This window comes from Diuraphis noxia, unplaced genomic scaffold, assembly GCF_037042655.1.
Source record: "Diuraphis noxia isolate RWA-SAM2 unplaced genomic scaffold, SU_Dnox_SAM2 contig0002, whole genome shotgun sequence".
Taxonomy (NCBI): Eukaryota; Metazoa; Arthropoda; class Insecta; order Hemiptera; family Aphididae; genus Diuraphis; species Diuraphis noxia.
In genome coordinates, this window is record NW_028301712.1 from 17,779,321 (window position 1) to 17,800,659 (window position 21,339).

Below are 21,339 nucleotides of genomic sequence, written 5' to 3' on the forward strand. Positions count from 1 at the left end.
GAAACACTGTACTAAAACATGTAGAATTCTATAATATAAAAAATTTAAATCTGAATTTTGTTCTGTACGTAGTGCATAGAATCTATAAATGGTATAATAATCGGTTAGATATAAAAATGGCCGAAAACCCTAAATGCTCTGACTTGAGAGTTCGATATGTACAATTCAAAAATATACATTTAAAAAAAGTTATGATTTACTATGTAGCATGTGTGTTTAAAAAATAAATATTTTTACTAAAATAACACTAATTGTTTCAATTAGTTCAAATCGTTCAAAGTAATTCATATAGGTATTTCGGAAGTAACTATACAGTCTGTGACCTGCGTTGACAGAATATTAAATGAAAATCATTTAAGGTTGTCAAAAAGTTTATAAATTATAATACATGAATATTTAAACAATTCAATATTAAGTTTGTTTTACATTTTATATTCTTGTGTTACACGATTTTCGATTAACAATTGAAACACGGGGCAATTGTGATCTACTCCAATATAAATGTATACTAAACATTTTATTATAAGGGTGTTTTAAATTGATCTTAATATATTACATTTATTTTCGTTTAAGAATGATATATTAGAGGTTTGTATCATGGTAACGGAAGTTTTCAATTACAAATGTGATACAAAATATTATATTTTATAAAATATTTGTCATATAATTATTTCAACATCCTTTCCATTTTATGGTATACTAGTTTTTCATTTACTTTATTTTACATATATTTTGATCACATAATAATATCAAGTTTTAAAAAGTCTTATAAATAAATTATAAATCACTTATAACATAATATATATACGTATTGATTTAGAAGGCACCAGCACAAAAATTATAAATATTTACAATTTAAACTCACACAAATTTAGGGTATTATATATTTAAATTACAAAACACAAAAATTAAAATAAATTAAAAAGTAAGAAGATATGAACAAGATACAATTTGTGTATTAGACACTTGACTCGCTTCACTGCTCTCATTGACACAACCTTGTTGTTTTATTTAAATATCGTAATATTATTTTTAATTTAAAACCAACGATAAAACATCGTATTGAAAAAATTAGAAATTGGTCAACAATGATGAACGGTTTTTAAATAATATAAGTATTATTAATATTATTTTTTAAATAATTTAAGTATTATTATTATTATTTATTAACTCAAAATTATACATTCATTTTAAATTCTAACTTCTAAGTTACTAATTTCTACTAATTCTAAATCTACATCTTCAACGTGTTACCTGATGAATTAAAATTCATGACTTTTCCTGATATATTATATGTAGGTATAATTAATAATCATTCAAAATGTCATAATTACCTATAATTAGAAATTGCTTTTCTATATTATATATCAATTAATTATACCTTTCTTAATAACTACACATAGCTACTCCTTATTTTATCATATATCGTAAGTTATTTGGCTTTATTTTTCACATCATTAATTTAAATTTAGAAATTATGTTCAATGACCAAAAAAGAAACTTCAAATTTTTCTACAACAAACATGCTGACTATGAATCACCTATTATATAATTATTGAAAAAAATAAAAACATTATTAATTCAGTTTTTCAAGAGGAAGATAGAATTTTCGTGTCTTCCCATGTCGCCGAAACCCAATTTGCCGACACCCCAGTTCGCCGACTCTCAATTCGCCGACACCCCATTTCGCCGACTATTTTTTACATGTTCCCAATTTGCCGATTTCCAATTCGCCGAATATAAATATTATATAAAAAAAGTCAAAATAAATAAAAAAAAAAAATTATAAACAAAAATTATTATATGTATATGGTATTTGTAGGTATATTGTAGGTATATGAAATTTTATTATATCTATGTAGTCTAATAATGAAATATTATATAAAAAAATAAACATTATAATAAAAGTCAATATAAATTAAAATAAAAAATTATAAACAAAAATGATTGTATGTATATATGATATTTTATTATATCTATGTAGTCTAATAATGAAATTTATTTTGATTCCAATCTAAAATAAAGTACAAAATAACTTACTTATTAACAATCCTTCGTGTAAAAATTAACCATTTTATATTATTATAATCTGTACTCCCTCTGGATTTTATATGTGGGAAATCATTTAATCATTGAATTTATCGACAACATACTGTGTTATCGCTGTTATAAAATCCGTTTTTGATAAAAATTATTGTCACCTGTCGGCGAATCGGGAAAATTGAAACTATATTTATAATTTGTCGGCAAACCAAGATGTCGGCAAAATAGACTGTCGGCGAAATGGGAATGTTTCTAAAATATTTTAAAACTGGTATATTTGTCGGCGAACTGAGTTGTCGGCAAAGTGGGTATGAACCAGAATTTCGACCTTATTATTTCATAGGTAATAATAATAATAATAAACATAATATTTAGTATACAATTCATGTGTTTCTTTCTCTACTCAGAACCTTAAAATCTTGTATCAAACAATACAATTGTTGAATCAACAATTTCCAGTTCTAAAGATACGGCGTAAAAGTACTTACCAATCACTAAAGCAAAATATGCGGGAGAAATAAAATTGATAAAAAAAATGTAGCAGGCGATAGCCATATTTGTTTTTTACAGGATTGAAACGTATGCAAACGTAAATTAAATGTATTCTTCCAAGTATATGAGTATGATAATGATTATACTTATACATTAAAAACATGCTTCATATATTCGTCCAATGAGAACCAAGTTAAAAGCACCTATATAAAGTACTATTATGACAAAACACTACAAGGTGTTTGAAATCATCCTTACTTGATATTTTAGTATTTAACGTTGTTAAACGTGTTTAATGCATTAGTTCATAATATTGTGCTTACTTCACAGATTAATGAAAAAATATTACTAATTAGAAACTATAATATTACTCTATGCTAAAGCTAATAAATTACTCATTATTTAATATTTTTTTGTGTTAATCGATTGTTTTGTTTTAATGTAGATTATAGTTTATTTTCAATCGTATAGGTACTAATAAAGTCATTTACACCATAAAACTAAGAAAAATAGCCGAAATTCATTTTTACTGTACTGCCCAATGTTCGAGGTTTAGTTTGGTTTATTAGGTATATTATTAGTAAGGTACCTGATGGTGGAATTTACTCTAAATTGTAAATAGTATAAATACAATCTGTTGGTATCCAAATCGAGAACATAATAGAATACAGTATGTCCCATAAGTACCGTATCACCCTTAATATCTTCATTGAAAATCAATATATTTAAACACGGTTTTTTTACAAAACTAAGTATGGAAATTCTGATTGAATGGCATAAAATTCAATTTTTTTTTTAAAAATTCAAAAAAAAATTTTTATGCATTTAAGAATTTAAAATTTAAAATTTATAAGATGATAGCTATTTTGTTAAACATATTTTTTTTAAACAGTTCAAAAAAAAAAATTATATAAAAATTGACCAAGTTAGAGCAAGTTATGTTTTTGAATAATTATAACAAAAATATTAATTGTTTCACATTTCAATAATAAAATATCTATTTCAGCATGACAGATGACAATACTTTTACATACCTATTTAAAGTTTTGATTTTAATTGAAATAAAAATATACGTGCCTTATCGTTTGCTGAACAGCGAAACTGGTTACCTATTTTTAAGTATTGAACTCTGTGTTACAAATCACTTTGAACATTTATAAAAAAAAAAAAAAATGTAATACGTAATTTTCGTTTTTATGTAATACATTTTTTAAATTTTTTTATTGTTAAAAATATTATCTGAATTTTAATTTTAATCTTTCTTAAAAGCTCCACTAATAGTTAGATATTTACAGATTGACATAAAAAATCAGCGTTCCAGTCGAGAGTGATTAAATTGAGTAATTCGTGTTTTGATAGGTAACAACTATTATTATAATTATTCAAAAATATAACTTGCTCTAACTTGGTCAATTTTTATTCAATTTTTATATATTATTTTTTTTTTGAACTGTTTTAAAAAATATGTTTACAAAATGGTTATCTTACAAATTTTAAATTCTTAAAAAAAACCCGCGTTTAAATATATTGATTTCCCATGGAGATATTAAGGGTGATACAGGACTTATGGGACATACTGTATAGGTGCGTATGATAATTTTTAAATTAAGTAATAACTATAATGGGTTAAAATATAGTTTTTAATGGTAATTACAATTGCTTAAGTCAGGAAAAACGATATTCATTACTACACTATCCGTACGCATATTTATAAGTATACGTAGGTACGTATTCGAAACGCGTTGGTGTTCATAATAATATTTCGAATCGTTAAGACAGTAATTAAGCTAAAAAAGGGAAACATTTTAAGACCATTAATATACGAGTGGGTTCAGGTATATTAATCACATCTATTATAAGCACCTTAAAATCTCATATTATTATTATTATTATAATCATAATATTTATGTAAAAATTTCAATATTGTGCTATGTTTATAATATTCCTTGTCACGGATAGCTTTATTACGTATTATAAATGTATGATTGTCTTTTAGGACTATTGTCGCGTTACCGATATCGATGATATGGTGTTTGATTTTGGTAGGTGTGGGGTAGCCTTAAAAGAGGAAAAGGATAATAAAGAATATGCGAAAATAGAGTCTTGGGTGCAGGAAGTCTTTAGCGCCCCAGCTTTATAATTAGTTTTCCAGAAAATCCAAGAATATCTCATTTTTTACACATAACATAGATACTCAATTTAGTATTTTGTTTTTTGTTTGACGTTACAGTCAACTCAATAACTCAAAGTTGGTGAGATTTATGAACATTTTTGAATTATTGAGAGTTTGAATTTCTGAGTGATTCGAAATATCAAGAGGATAAAAAATAATTTGAATAATTGAGTTATAAAAAAAAATTTGTATAGGAACCTATGATAATAATTCGATAATTTTCCGAAATAATAAACCACAATTGTAAGAAAGGTAAATTATTAATGATAAGATTATAACAAAATAAAATGGAAATAAATTTTGGTGAACACACTTCGAAACGCCGAGCGTTGAACTTCGAGTTGTATGTTAACGGCTATATTTTTCCCAAAAATTTTACTACAAATTACGAGTGTGCATTGTTTTTATTCGAATTACTGCAAAGTTTTAAGGAACGGATTCATTATTACTTCAGTGGCATTTTTTCCGATTTTGAGAAGGGAGGGCAAAAGTTTTGACCGGGCCATAGTATAACTAAAAAAAAAAGCACCCGTAAACAATTACATTTGTATACATATTATAGTTACTATCATGGATATCTGAGGATAAGGCATGAATAATTCACTTTTTGATAGATAACAATGACTAAATATTACATATTAGTATACGTATATACAATATTACATATTATTAGCTATTATAATATCAGTGGCGGCGCTAGGCGTGGGCGGTGTGGGCCATTGCCCACGGCCTCACACCTCAAAGGGCCTCGCGTTCTATAGGGTTTTATAATTAACCATAGAGAAATATGACAGAAGTTAAAAAAATTTTTAAAAGGGCCTCTTTAAGTCTACTTCGCCCACATGTAACTTTTACCTCGCCACGCCACTGTATAATATGATGACTTATTCTACCCCAATTGGTGTCCTATTTACACCAAATATGAGTATAAATGTATTTACTAATTACAGCAAATAAAACAATGCATACAATAAATTATTAAACATTTATCATTAATTTGTATTTTTAAAATTTTACTTAGATCAGGCGCGTCTAGGGCCAAAATTCAGGACAAGGCAAAAAATAATTTTTATAGTTGACACATTTTTTAAATTGAAGGAAAATTTTATTATACATTTTAAGTCATACGTATGTGTGAAATTTACTAATAATTAGAAGTTAAAAATCAGTATAGGCCCGAGCTTACCAGGCCTACCCGCTGGACGCGTCTCTACTTAGATAGTTAGAATATCAGATGCTTAGCATTAACTGTGTACCTTCTAGTTTTTATAGCGCCAAACGTGTCAACAGCTTGATTTAAATCTATTAGTGAAGCTAATGAAATAATTTGAAATGTTGATTTATAGCCGGTTTGCAGCCCGTGTTCGGTCCGACAGCAGCCCGCTAATGATAAGGGCAAATGCCCCTCTGCCAGCCCCCAAATAACGCCACTGTATTACCTTCGAATTACAGAAAGTTTCGAATAATCGAAAGTTTGAATTATAGAGAGTCGACTATATTACTGTTCACCGTGAAGAGGGTGCTAAAAGTGCAATTATAGCTCTTCACATAATATCTCATCAAAGAAGCGGTTTACTACATTAAACTATATAATAATATAACAAGTACGTATTTTATGTAGGTACTATAATATTGTACTCGTCAATTGTGTCCAACAACAAACTACGATTTGTATTATTACTACCTATTATTATTATTATTATTACCATTATTATTATTATTATTATTATTATTACTGTAGTCGTTTATTACCTATACCTAACAATACCGGCTTGGCACTGTTGGCTAACCTGCCGGTCCGTTTGAACCGTCTCGCCGCCGTGGCCGCCGATTTTCAAAACGAGTAGAAACAACACACACACGCACGACTACGAGCACGCCGCCGGTCGGTACAGCGATTCAGTAATCAGCCGGCTACCGAACGCGACGGATGTGTTCAGTGTACGTTGACGTGCGTGTCGTATCATATCGTGTGTCCGTGAGTGCAGCGTGCGCGCGATGAAATCTTGTGAGGCGCCGGCCGCAGTCCTCGTCGTCGTCAGTCAACGTGCCGGGTGACCGGTTCCGTCCGCTACGTGTTACGTTCCAGCACCATGCCTTTCGTGCAGCGCGCCGTGGGCCCGGTCCACCTGAGCAGGGTGAAGCTGCACGACGAACACGGCGTGCCCACAGTCCGAGACCGCGAGCTGGATGCCGTCACTAACTTCGCACTGAGTAACGCACTTCGGCAGATGGCCTCGGTGGCCGCGCTCGCCGACGAGGTGTTCCGCGAACTCCGAGACCAGCTAGCCGACGTGGCCAACAGGTCAGCGGGCCTTAAGCGCCGCGTCCAAGCCCTTAGCCACTTGGTCGACCACGCCGACCCCAAAACCGTCACAGTTCGTAAGTCCAAAAGTCTATTGTACTCTATATAACGTTTACCTTTAACAGTGGTGTGCAATGTACATAGAAGAGGGAGAGGTTAGAGAGTCGCACCCCCCCCCCCCCCCCCCAAAAAAAAAAAAGTCTTTCTTAAATGAAAATTTATTTCTACAAAATGTCCCTAACCTCGCCATCGGTAGGTACAATAGGTAGCATATAATTTCAGGGCACAATCCCCTCACGAAAAAAGTTCTGTCCAGGATACTATTATAGAACCTGTGTGTCTTGGTCTGCGGTAAAAGCGCGTACCTACCTGACATATTTTAATATTTTACCTATGTAGTCAGTGTAATTTTATACGTCATATTTATCGTAACAGACGAAAAATGTATAAAAACTGGTTCAGAGGGATCCGTACAAAAATACGATGTATACCTATATTATCAAGGATTCCTAACCACCGTGCCGCAGCGCAAAACTGTGCCCCGAAATTTTTTGGGTGCATCGTGTAATTTTTTTCTTATTGCGTGTGCTACATATGCAAATATAAATTTGTATCAATTAATAAAAACAGTATATTATATATTATTATGAAATTATTTATTGATTTAAGTGTGCCAAAACATTTTTTAAATTGATCAAGTGTGCGGCCTAGTGAAAAAGGTTGGGAATAACTGATATATTTATATACATAAACGTTAAGTCGTTTGAGTGTTACCTCCATTTGGTTTTCATTTTTAATAGCTTTTTGAATAGACAATAATAATATCGTACCTACGCTCTTTATATATATATTATATATTTATGGTTTTGGCGGTAACAAAACAGGATTGTTGAGAGTAAGACCAAGCACGTTTCAAGAAGGAGACATGACCCAAAATTGTACCCTTCGATTTTTTTTTATTTTTTTTTTTTTATTTCATCAACGTGCGGTCTATAGTACAGTAAAACCACTCACATATGTTTCAAAACCCAATCCCTATAATATGACAACATACTTTGGAGTTCACACGCCAATGGTGTGAAACTACTTGCACCGAAATGCGTGTGTTTATAATATAATTTTTATTGATTCTCCGTAGTGGATGGTCCGTGCCATCGTTATTCTTTATTCGTTTTGGTGTTTAACAATCATCTGTGATTGTTAGGTAAATAATAATGAATGAATATCGGAGATTAATTAATGGTTAAGTTGATATACGTCTGTACGTAATAGCGCCAATAACTAATGGGTATTACGGGACGGTTAGAAAAAGCGATTCACTGATATTATATCAGCTAACATTCAGTTGTAACTAATAATTACTAATTAGAAATAAATATATACATGTTGGCACATCATATTAGATGTACCATACGTATTATTTAATTATATAGGTAGTGTCAGTCAGGAGTAGTGAAGATTAGGCGTATGTACGTTCTCAGGAACAATTCATGAAAAATAACGAACGTTATTCTCCCAAGGTTGTCAGTGAATACCTATTACTGAATATAACTATTTTATTTTAAAACATAAAATACTGTTAAGACTTTTACATTTTGAATATCGGAAATAATAAAAGTATATTATAATAATAATAATAATAATTCGAAAATTGCTGTCGAAACATTCGTTCTGTATAATGATACATACATAAAGCATGCTATATATTCCAATCTCGATGGTGAAGAGATAACTACAGTTACAGTGACCTAGGAAAACTTTTATCAATCAATTAACACGTTGTCGCGGTCGTCTTTTGTACCTACAGCGATAATTATAATTGTTGTGTTATCTGTATGATTGCATCGTATGATATCGACGTAATAATACATTATAAACTGGTTTCAGTGCATGATATAACAGTTGAAAATTCAAAAACTTGCCATATATTGTCATGTACCTTTTATACAAAATGTTTATAATATATTATATTGTTAATATTATATATGTTGTTCGTACTCTACACGCAAGCACACGGTCTGACGGTTATATTTCCGACCTTATTTTATTATTATTATTATTTTATTATTTTCGACTACAGGTTTATGCCAACCAGCAGTGTGTAGCAGTGCAGCTGGTGTCGGTTATTAAAAACAGCAGGGCTGTATTATATAAAAATGGGGCTCACTAAAAAAAAAAAAAAATAAATAAATAAACCGGATCTCTGTACCGATGTATTATAGTATTGTAGGGAGTAACGACACCCTTTGAATTCAAAGACTCTTAACGGAAAAAACGGACCGGATGGATGACCGTTTAAATGAATTAATAATTAGTTGAATCTGGAACCGACCTCTCGAACAGATTTTACACCGTCCACGGTTGTAAATATAATTTTGCACACTTACAAATTTCAGTAGGTCACGCGCAAGATACGTGCAGATATTGTATTGCATTTACTATCTATGCCACGCGAAACGTTAACGTCATATTATTATAATAATATAAGCACCGTGTATACATAATTTATGTGTAAAATGCGAAGAGAAGTAAGCATAGATATCTGTGATGTTATTTAATTTTCTATACAAAAATCAATGCTCATACATCCTGATTTTGATTTTTAAATACAAGTTGAGTTGTCACTTATTGTCAGTCACACATTGTCCTAATCACCAAGAATCATATTTAATGAACTTATCGAAATGCAAATTCATAAATAAAACCTCATAAAAGTATGTGTAATTATTCAATTTTTAAAAACTATTCTTTGCTGTATAGGTAATTATTGTTCATGATGTATGGGTAATTATATTTTCTTAAGCTACAAAAAAAAAAACATAAAAATGCTTAGGTGTACACTTGTACAGTTTATTGTACAAATTATAATCATAATACCTATAGTATCTTTTATATTTAAAATTTAAACATTATTAATTTTTAATGTTAGTAATTTTTGTGCTTCTTATAGCTCAGTAGTTCAGTACCTACTATTACTAATAATTAATAAGAATTATTTCAAAACTATATTCGTTATTTTTAAAGACATTTTTTTATTTTCTTTAATCACTTTACTACAAATATATATCGCTCCTTATATGGGTGGATAGTTTTCAATAAACACTTTTAAAAATGTTACTATAAAATTAAAAAGTAAGAATTAAATTCAACGCTACTATACTGCAAATAGGTAAGTACTAAATTTATTTATTTATCTTTGTTTATCTAACAAATTATGTTTTCCGTGCCTTGATATAGGTAGATAATTTATTGACGTGTGATGTGTTCTTAAGTGCGTGACATTCCACCATGTCCTTTAATTTTTTTTTAATAATTAATTATCATTTATCTTCATATGTTTACGATTATTATTCGTTTATCCGAATTTTATTAAGTTCAAGGATTTGTGTGGCCTAAAGTGGGCCGTAAACAACTAATGTAAAATCTGGTGTAAAACAAAAGCCAGACAATGACTCTACTGCAGGGGTAGGAATGTTAGGTGACAGTGGTTTTCGAATTTTAATCTTGAAGAGATTACAACTGTATGAATGTATAATACAACTATTGTCTACATCAGACGCCATTAGGACGGCGGTGGCATACTATTATTATTATTCTTGTTATTTTTTTATCGGCCATTAGCCTTGGACATTCATTCGAAGACTAATTGCATCTCCAGCTACTAGCTAGTGACGTTAATTAAAATGCATACTTTTATATTACATATTATACAGTGTTCGTCGTCAACACGGTGTCCGTCATACAGGTCGTACCATGTTCGTGTGTGACATAGCATTACACTCGGGTATACAGCTCGTTTCCATCGAGTTATTTTGTTAACTGCGTAAAAGTGTATTTCGGGGTGTGTGGTTTATGTGTGAATGTGTGCACGTGGCAGACAGCAGAAGCCGTACTCGTGATGCTGGGAAACCATAAGTGAACTGGGTACGTTACAACGTATAAACGTCAACTCTTCTCCACCGTCGGAATGATTGGGTTTCAACGAAATTCCTGGTAAAAAGTAATTTCTTTTTTTTAACTTGTAAACTATATCTCTGCTGTCACCCTCTGAGAGTGGAATACGTATTATGTATGTATATATATATATATATATTATATATGGAGAAACCTTTGCAAGTATTGCAAGGGGTAAAAAATATACGCTAGATAATAATATATCAGTATAGGTTTTTCAAAAAGCGCTAAAGTTACTATCAACATATTGTGTAAATCGAAGGGATGAATAGAATAGATACGCCATACGCCATACCCAGTGTGTTTGTTATGTACGTGTATAATATTATAGACATCGAGAAACCGTATAATTGAATGAATGTCAAAATAATTATTATAAAACAATATCGAAATCAGTTGCACGTTTTCTCATGTAGGTATGTACCGTCGTCCGAAAGATATTTTAAAAATAACTATGGAGTTAATGTATTTAATTTGTATTTAAAGAACTTTAATCACACTTCCCCCAATTATTTATATATATTATGTATACGTATTTTACATTTACGTTTTATTTTTCACCTACGGATAATGTGGTTATAAAATTATTTCGAATGCGTCGTAAAAGGGAGATGGTATACGTTAATAGGTTTGTGAAGGGGATTATAAAAAAACTGCCGTTAAGCACGTTCATCATTGATTCTAAGTAAAAAAAAACAAATACAAGAGGCATATTATTTATTTCCGCTACGTTTGGTAACTATGACTACCGGAAGTTAATCAAACAAAATGTTCATATCACACTTTGAAAATATGCCTACCAAAAATTATAATAAAATAAAAATATATTTATTTGTTTATTTTTCGAACAAGGCTTGGAGTATTATAGTGAAAAGATAATTTTTGTAGACAATAGCTGTACGTTATATTATATACGTACAATATCTTTCATAGCGTTAGTATTTCGTATATCTATTAAATATAATTATGTACCTATAGACTCGTGTATACTTGAAACGCTACGCAATGTTAAACGTTTCATGACAATTGCGTGTACTATAATATTACAATAAATATATTATAAAAAAACAAAGCCTCGGTTTTGCATTAGCCAGCTGGATAAATATTGGGTATAAAATCTAGATCTAAAACCCGTCTGCCGCTGCCATCTGTGCTCCATTTAGTCCCCGAAATCAATTGCTATTAAACCGTCGTCGCCGGCGGTTCGTTTGCGTTTCCTACGATTTCCCTGTGTAATATTCCATCGTTAATTTCGAATATCTATGACGAAGACGATTGTATTATTATTCACTAAAAACACCGTTTTTACCTATCACATTGCAATTATCATTGTCCATTCATTAACCGGCCGACCTTCGTTGGCCATATTTTCCCGCGTTCGACGACGAAGGCATCACGCAACGACAACAAAAACGCAGCACAAAAACTGCTGCAGGTGAATATACCCGCCCGAAGCGAGAATGCGTGCACACTATTATATGGTTTTATACGTAGTAAATTCAAATTTCTTCGTTTCCATTTTATTCGACCGATTTCATTGTGTTTGGACGACCTCAACCGACAACCGGAGTGCGGTGCTCACCTCTGGCCCTGTACCCCATCCTACTGGGAGGCCGTAGTTAATGTGTATAGCGTCTCTCTGCGGGGGTGATGATCGCGCCGGATAGCGCCTCCGGACAGGTTACCGCATCGCCGCGCGTACGTACGTTTATTATACCGGTCTTTGGGTCGTAAACATTCCATCGGAGGAGTGGATTGGAACCCCGGAGTAGTAAAGATTACCGCGAAAACACATATTTTTCTTTTTTTTTCTTTGACGAAATACGAAACCCGACCCATCGCCCCCGCCGACCCACCCCGGGATTCCCTCGCCGACGTTGCCAAACTTCAAGGATGACCGCATTCTCTGTGCCAACGGTATGAACACCATCGCCATACACGACCAGTCGCGGCAGTGTACCTATATTATAATTCGTGATGTACCGTGAAAAGTGAAACATTCAGCTGTTTATAATTTATTAATAATAATAATAATCGTAGACTGGTTTGCTGCTGGTGATTTACAATCACGGCTAGCGGACGAACGAAAATAATAATATAATTCTGGTTGAGTTATATTAAATGACGCGGATACGGTACGTTTAAGACGTCGCCAACAACGAAGACCCCTCTTAACGATGTACCATGGACGTCGTCATCGAGTGTGTCGTTTCGGAGAACGAAATAATATAATAATCGTAAAAATTGCAATTTTTCGAATATTATAATTTCCATTTGTTTTGCTGCTATAACAGATTAAATCAAGCACGATGTTTAAGATTGTTTGAGATCCCAAACGTCTCATTAAATACATATTTTTCGTTATAATCGATAAAATCATAAATATATATGTTTATGTCAATACTATGTCTATAGGTAATATCTAGTATAAAACGACTAAAACGAGTAACATCGTAACGACTAACTACGATGCGCTTTCATGAAATCCACGCATAAATGATCTCAATTAGGAAACTAACGGTATCAAAATAATTTATGCTTCAGTCATAAAAAAAATTCTTTGTAAAAACAGACGATTTTTTTTTTTAAACTTACTAAGATATAATTTATTACACGTTACATGCCTAGGGTGGTTTGAAATGTGTAAGTTAAAACAAATATCAACATGTGTTGCCTCATTTCCGTATTCGGTTGTGTAGTTAATAACCACAAAACGAAAAATACATTCTACAGTAAAATATTATTCTATAATGTGTATGTAAGAATATTTCTAAGACTTCCAAGTCTTTCTATAAAATAATGATTTATATGCACAACATACTACATAGTTTATATTATAATAATATTAATATATATATTATAATATATAATGACGTTTTGATCGGTGAATGTTCTAAGAGTAAGATAATATTATTACCAGTTATCATACAATTTAAAACTTAAAAGACTTATTTAAAATAAATAAAAAGTATACTTAGATAAGTATATTATGAAAATAAGACTGTATATTTAATACATAACTGTCTAAGCATTTCAATAACCACGCATAGTTTTCTTTATGTGATAAATATAGACAAACAATAAACCGATTTCTTAAATGAAACGAAATACGTGTAATTCAGCCTACATAATAAATTCCGCTAAACCAACAGAAATGTATTGGCAACACACATTTTCAAAACAAATGGCACTAATAAACTACTCAATTAAACATTCTTAAAATATACGCAGTATTCAATAATTCTAACTACTATATAAGCCCTACGGAGTCTTAAGTGGATTAATTTTACGTACCTACACAGAACAAAAAGACGATATTTTTACAAAACCATGAAAACGATAAAATGTTACTACTCTTCTTCGATAATGCAAATTATAAATACAATTTATCGTATTTAAATTCTAAAAATATTGTTCACGTATATTTACCTAGATATTATGCATACCTACTATTAAATATTGATTTTTAAGGTCAGGTGTTCACAAAAAACTTGTTGGCCTCATTGTACACGAATGTATATTGTATATTATGTAAATGGCATGCAATCTAGACGCACTTGTTAAGGTTTTAAACTGAGGTTTTCGATCATCTTCACCGCTTCCGGTAACGCAGTTCATTTCAATATTTTTTTTCGAGTGGTGCTCTTTGCGTTTGGTTGCCATTCACGGGTCTGGTGGAGTCGCCGCTTCCGTTTCCGAGATGTTCCCCACTAACAATCCACAGCTGTAACTAAACACCCGTAGTCTCTTCCTGTTGAGGGCATATAGAAAAAGACCAAAACTTATTGTGAGACCAATTTAATTACAAAGACACAAGACCCTCATCATTTACACCCCATCTACGGTTTTCAAAAAAATACTAAAAAAAAACCTCTTGGGTAATTTCACAGACAAAAGTATATAAATACATATATACATCTAAAATATATAATCTATTTTGTAATTTTATAAAACTAAACACCAACAGTTACAAACATTTATCATTAAAATAATATTTTATGCACGAATTTACAATTTTTGGAAAATTGTACTTTAAGGGATAGAAAAATGACGTTTATGTGAAAAATTCCCATTTAAAACTATCAATTATTTTATTTTTATTTTTATTATAATATTTTAATGTTAACAATTATGTTTAGCTAAAGCAAATGTTCATGATATCATCAATTAAAAATACTTAATGGCTATTTATTTGATATAAAAAAAACTATTATGTTATCTAGATACTTAAATGTTAATGTTCACATAAATACTCTAGAGTTGACACACGAGTGATGGTATTTAAAAGAAAATTACCAAAAGTTAAAATAATTTAAAATAGTCGTTTATAGTAGTGTGGTTAATATTTATTTAATTGTTAATGTTCTTCATAGAACAGATAATTGCATTAATTAACCAATTAATAATAGATAAAATCATTATTTTAAAAATGACATTTTTTTAAATTTATTGCGGAATTTTTATAACTAAGGATATTCAAGCAAATATTTCTATAAAATATAATACTATAATATATAATTATATTATGGTACAACCATACCTTATAGTTAATACGATATGAAGTATAAACTCACGGTATAATATATTTTTAAAATCATGTATTCATGTGTATATATAACTATTATAATATGATCATAGATTATTGCATCATATTATATTTATGTATAATTAAAAATGTATTTCTTATTTAACTTTTAAATTTGTTTTACATAGAATATACACCTAATATGTTATATTATTTATTTATTGAAACACTGGTAATAATATTACCAAGCATCTCGATTGATGATAATTTTTGCAAATCTCCTTGATTTTAATGCTTATTCGAACTATATACAGTTTCCAAGTTAGGTATATATATATAAAAATATTGATTGATTTTTATAAACTAAACGTTTTATGTTTTGATTAAAATTTGAAAATTGAAATGATAATAAATATAGGTTAATCGAACTGAATTTCAAAACAAAAACAAATTTGGTAACAAACACTCGTGGAATTTAATGCGTTTATTCTAAATGATTGCGATGCAGACATGCATCGCGTTATTACGACCCTGACGCGTTAAATTCCAACAAATCGAAAACGTTTCTTTTTCCACGACTTGATGTAGGGTGTAAATGCGCATATATCTCGCGTCGTAGTATTACTTCACCCTCCCACCACACACACACACACACACAACATCAAACTGATATTACACTATTCACACGATCATTTTTCAAGATTACATCGACCTGGCTCCCCGCGTTTTGGGAATCCTTTGTACACCATAATGCATAAGGATAGGAACTGGTTTCGTGCGACTCGTTTATTATATTATTATATATTTATTATGGTCGTATATAAATATATATATAATGTTCACCGCCGTACATGTTATATTAACAACAATAATAATAATAATAATACGATGTTCGTCGTTCACGGGTTGCTCGCCAGTCGCCGTACAGGTATGCATAAGAAGTTCCGACGACGATGACTACGACAGGACTCTACGACTAGCTCTATTTACCTTGAGAATTTCTAACCCGTCCATTGTGCGCGTAGGCGTCGGAGGGAAATTCTTAGAAGCACATCGTCGCCGCCGACCGCCCCGAGAGACGCACACCTGGGCATTCTCCGTGGAAAGGTGAATAACCATTATAATATTATAATATACGTACCTACACCGCGATGACTCGTGTGGCGTTCGTTTTTAATATTATCGCACTTCCTGTGCGCGTGTGCGTTATTGTGCTCGGGCGCGCGTCTCTTTGAAGAAGACCGACGGTTGTGGTCTAAATGTCGTTATGATGTAACATAAATATATGTTATAACACAAAACGCCGGCCGTGATGAGCCGTATCCGTGTACATGCAATATTGAAATAATGCGCGTATAATCGTCGTGATTAATGCGCATTTTTTTTTTCGTCGACAAAATCGTGTACCTTTTTACTCTATATAAATCTCGTCTCGTCTCGTCTCGTCTCATCCCCGACACTGTGATGATAAAAACGATGACCATGTCGCCGTCTTACGTTATCCGTATGTATTCCGTCCGATTAAGATTTGAAGTGTTACAGCGGATGATTTCTAGAATTTTTTACGCGATATTTATAATATTTATATCGTCATCCGTCCTTCTTGGTACGATACGAGTATTTATGTCATGTTTTGGTTATCTACATTTTCCACGAATTTTGTTAACTCGTATTCGAGTTATGTCTCTTCTACCTTCACGCGAGGAGATAGCGGAGGTGGACGGAGCCGATGGGCAGGTGGGCAAATGCCCTGCACTGGGCCGATCATCGTATTTACCTATGTCTGCATCTATCTTGGTAATAAATTGCACAAAAAATATACACCACAAATATAAATTGATTTGTTGATTTAATTATTTATTTTATAAGTAAATATAATCCTGTGTAAGTATGCAATAAGTCGTGTCAAATGTCTACTACAAAAATATGGGCTAAAGGGTAGAATTTTCTAAACTTAAATGTCTGATAGGGGCATTTTTCTTGATCTGACACGGTGAATCTCCTCGGCTAGTGTGGTCATGAATTGAATGCTGTTATAAACAAACATTGTGTTGCCGTTAAAATTTGACGCAAAGAAGACGTTTGAGACCGAACGTTATGCAATTATTACATTAGTATACACTATATACATATACGATTTAAAAAAATGTATATACGTTTGTGGTAAATTATAATAATATAGGTATGTGTATTATATATATGCGTGTCAGCACTATTCTTATACGATTTTCTTCTGAGAAATCGTGCGCGTAAAATAACTATAGATCGGATTTCTTGTGCCTCGAATGTGTTTGTTTTGTTGTAACAGCGTATTTAATTTAGAAAAATCTATTATGAACCAATCGAACAATACAAAATAATATCGAAGTAGTAACTAAACTATATGTAGTGTGTATAGGTCTGTGATTTATTATAAAAATAAGAAAACAAATTCTTAAAAATTCAATTTTTGTCATGTATATAAATTTCAAACGCATTATTATCTATATATATGTTGCGACAGATTTAAAAATCGTTTTATTATTATATTATGTACATATTTTTTTTCATAATATTATTGTCTACATTATTTACTATTACGGCCAACAACACACTTATTTTAATAGAGTATAACCCATAAATAGTATGTATAGGTAGGTACATATATTACATGTGCACAGGCGCACGACTATATCTAATGTGTATTGTATATCCCATATACTTTCTCTCAAGACGGGTGTCTATAATTTTCTGCAGTCTTCAATAGATTATGTCATAACGTCGTTAGAAACACCACCGTTTTTATTTTTCCTGTAATATCAACTTCAATTGTACTCATTTTATCCTTAAGATTTTAACTATAACCAAGTCTTTTCAAAAATTGGAATCACATTTTATACACGACACCTCTTATATAATAAATACATAAATATAGTATAGTAATTTCAGGTCACGTAAGTGATACCGTAATATTTTCTTATTCTACTTGAAATATCGTATCCCAATCCCAACTACCCGACGGACAATGTATGCAAACGTTTTTTTTTGTGTTTATTATTATATAAAAATTCATTCGATTTATATATTATATTTTTATATGTGCCGCGGAGTGCGTTGCTAGTAATTTACTATATACAGATTTAAAGTCGATTTGTGTTGTATTACGCACACCCAAAATACATTCTTTACAAAACACATTACCACTATGGAATTTGTGATATCAGAAATATATCCAAGATGATAATATAATATATTATAAGTTAGTAATAATAAAAGAAAAAAAACACCTTATACAGTTTGTATACATTTATAGATTAAACGACGAGAATTGATAAAATATAAATCGGAGTGTTCACCTCGAGTCTGAATTGAAAATAATCAAAACATTGTGCGCATAGCACCTGCAGTATTGGTATCCGCAATACGGAATATATGCTATACAAACGTCTGTATTATAGTTTGTGTCTGTGCGACATTTTATCGATGGCCTAACAGCCGACAGGACATAAAGTCTCCGTTATCACGAATATTTTGTATAGTCTTTTTATACGCATATTAATATATTTTTCCTATAAATATATAAGTACAAGGCATTAACTACCTGTTGACCAGGAAAATTTTTTGAATCGTAGGTATACGGTTCACGGTTCATAGTTCATACAGACACTATACCCATCGTAACACTGACCAAAACCAGATCTCATAATATATTAAATAGGTACGAGTTATACATGTCATTGTTCAAACGATATAAAAACGAAGGCCTATTTTCGTGTTTTCGTTAAGTCACTGCGTATTTATTTTTTTTCATTATATTAATATACGAAGAGAAAAAATATTATGTGATGTTCTCAACAAATCCTTTTCAATTAATTTTTCACCAAGTAACGACAGAAAAAAAATAATCTAGTGGTTTTCAATTTTATTCACTTTATACGTATGAAATACGACGAGTGTGTGGAGGAGGAGATAATACACATACATTCACACCATATAATATATATGTATATAATTTTTATATAATATATATATATTGGATAGATACATATTAAACTGTCACACGCGGTGACAAATTAAATTCACGCACGAAAACCAGTTTTCATTGAGTTCGGGTCGAAATGAGTTTGCAGAAATAATGCTTTTATACGAATTGATTTATACTATAAATGAAACAATAATATAATTCAATGTAATAACGACATGGGTGCGTAGCGCGGTGTGTATTATAATATGCCACTGACCGTGTTCGTCTGCACAGATCGGTTCCGTTGCGATGAAAATGTACACGTGGCGTTTCCGCCAAAAAGTTTAATTTTTACGACCGGGCAGGGTCGTGTCCGTCCGGAAGTCCAGCCCGAAAATTCGACACGTAAAAATTAAACGGGACGAAACACGCGCGATGCACAACAGAATCATTATAACATGCGCTCGACGACAATAGCACATTAAATCGTAATACAATTGGGATCAACGTGTGTATTAAAGTGCGTATATTGCACACACACACTCGCGCATATACACGTCATTCATGACCGATCGCTATAGTATCCTCCACCCCTCCTAAACACATGGCATCGTAAAATCAGTACCCAGGTGACGTGTTCACGTATTATGCATATATACATACCATAAACCGTGGTTCGGGGGTACAACACCTTTGCATGGTTTGAGGGTTGTTTGGTACAGCCCCGATACGTTACGAGAGAACAATAACGCGTAACGATCGAGCCGAGTTTCGGGGACCAAAAAAAAAAAATCATCACGGGGGGGACTATAACACTTGTGCAGCGTGCGTGCGATTTATATATATTATAATACTGCGGAGATGTCGATGGGGAGGCGCGGCCGCGAGAGATAATTCGTGATGTGAATTGTTAGGAGTTTGTTTTGTTTTGTTTTTTTTTTTATTATAAATCGAGTGTTCGTTGCCAATACGATTTTTTGTCTCTGTGTGTGTATAAACGCAAGTACACTGTATAAGTGGAACACATGTACAATACCTATATATATAACTTACTATATCGCCATACTGCGGTGATCGCGAATTCAAGTGGCGCAAAAATCATAAATCGAGAGTGGGCACGTCCGCGCAGTTACACAGCAGTACCTATATGTATTCATGTATTATGTACCTATAAGTACTTGCCAAAGGGGAAAAAATTTTACGGAAATTCGGTTCCCTGTTTCCATTTTCGTTCAACAACATATGACATCGGAAATATTTTACTACTATTATTACTATTATTATTGTTATTATTATTATTATTTTATATATTATTATATGATATTTAATATAGTTTCGTATAAATAACTGTTCTTAGTGCACTAAAACGTATTAAAATTAAAAAAAAAAAATGCTATGTCTGTAAACAAAACGTACTACACGCATTGTTGTTCTCCCGAGTGTACGTACTCGTTTGTTTAAAGTATTATATTACACTACTATGTTTTTGAATTAAAAATTATCAATAGTATTTTGTTAATTAAGAGAATATTACTATGTAACTTTCGGTATTTTAACATTAAATTATTAATTTAAATCATATTCTATACGACGGTATGACATTAATTTTTACAATATATGCTGGTTACGTGGTCTCAATTATATTATGATCATGTGCGAGTTCAAACTAGTTGATTTATGACTACGATTAATAAAAATTCTGTTATTTGAACCAGATAATCTCAAATGTTCAGAATAAAAAGTGACAAATGATTGGACACATGATTTTATGCCGTTGCATCGTTCGATATATTATCTTTATGAATGTTTGATTGTTTATTTTATTTTATGGCTTTTAAATTTTTTAAGCTTTTAAGTTAAAAATTAATTTGGCAGGACGAGGATTCAAAAAATATTTCACCCAT

The 21,339-nt window shown here is 31.4% G+C and overlaps 1 protein-coding gene across 1 annotated transcript in view; it reads left to right on the forward strand.

Annotated features, from left to right (window-relative positions):
- The first annotated feature begins 6,602 nt into the window (after positions 1-6,602).
- Positions 6,603-21,339, forward strand: part of gukh (NHS actin remodeling regulator GUK-holder) — a 46,147-nt gene continuing 31,410 nt past the window's right edge. Inside the window, exon 1 of the mRNA XM_089221448.1 lies at positions 6,603-7,090. Within this exon, the coding sequence (XP_089077574.1) occupies positions 6,802-7,090 (289 nt within the window). The 5' untranslated portion in view covers positions 6,603-6,801. The remainder of the gene's footprint in view (positions 7,091-21,339) is intronic.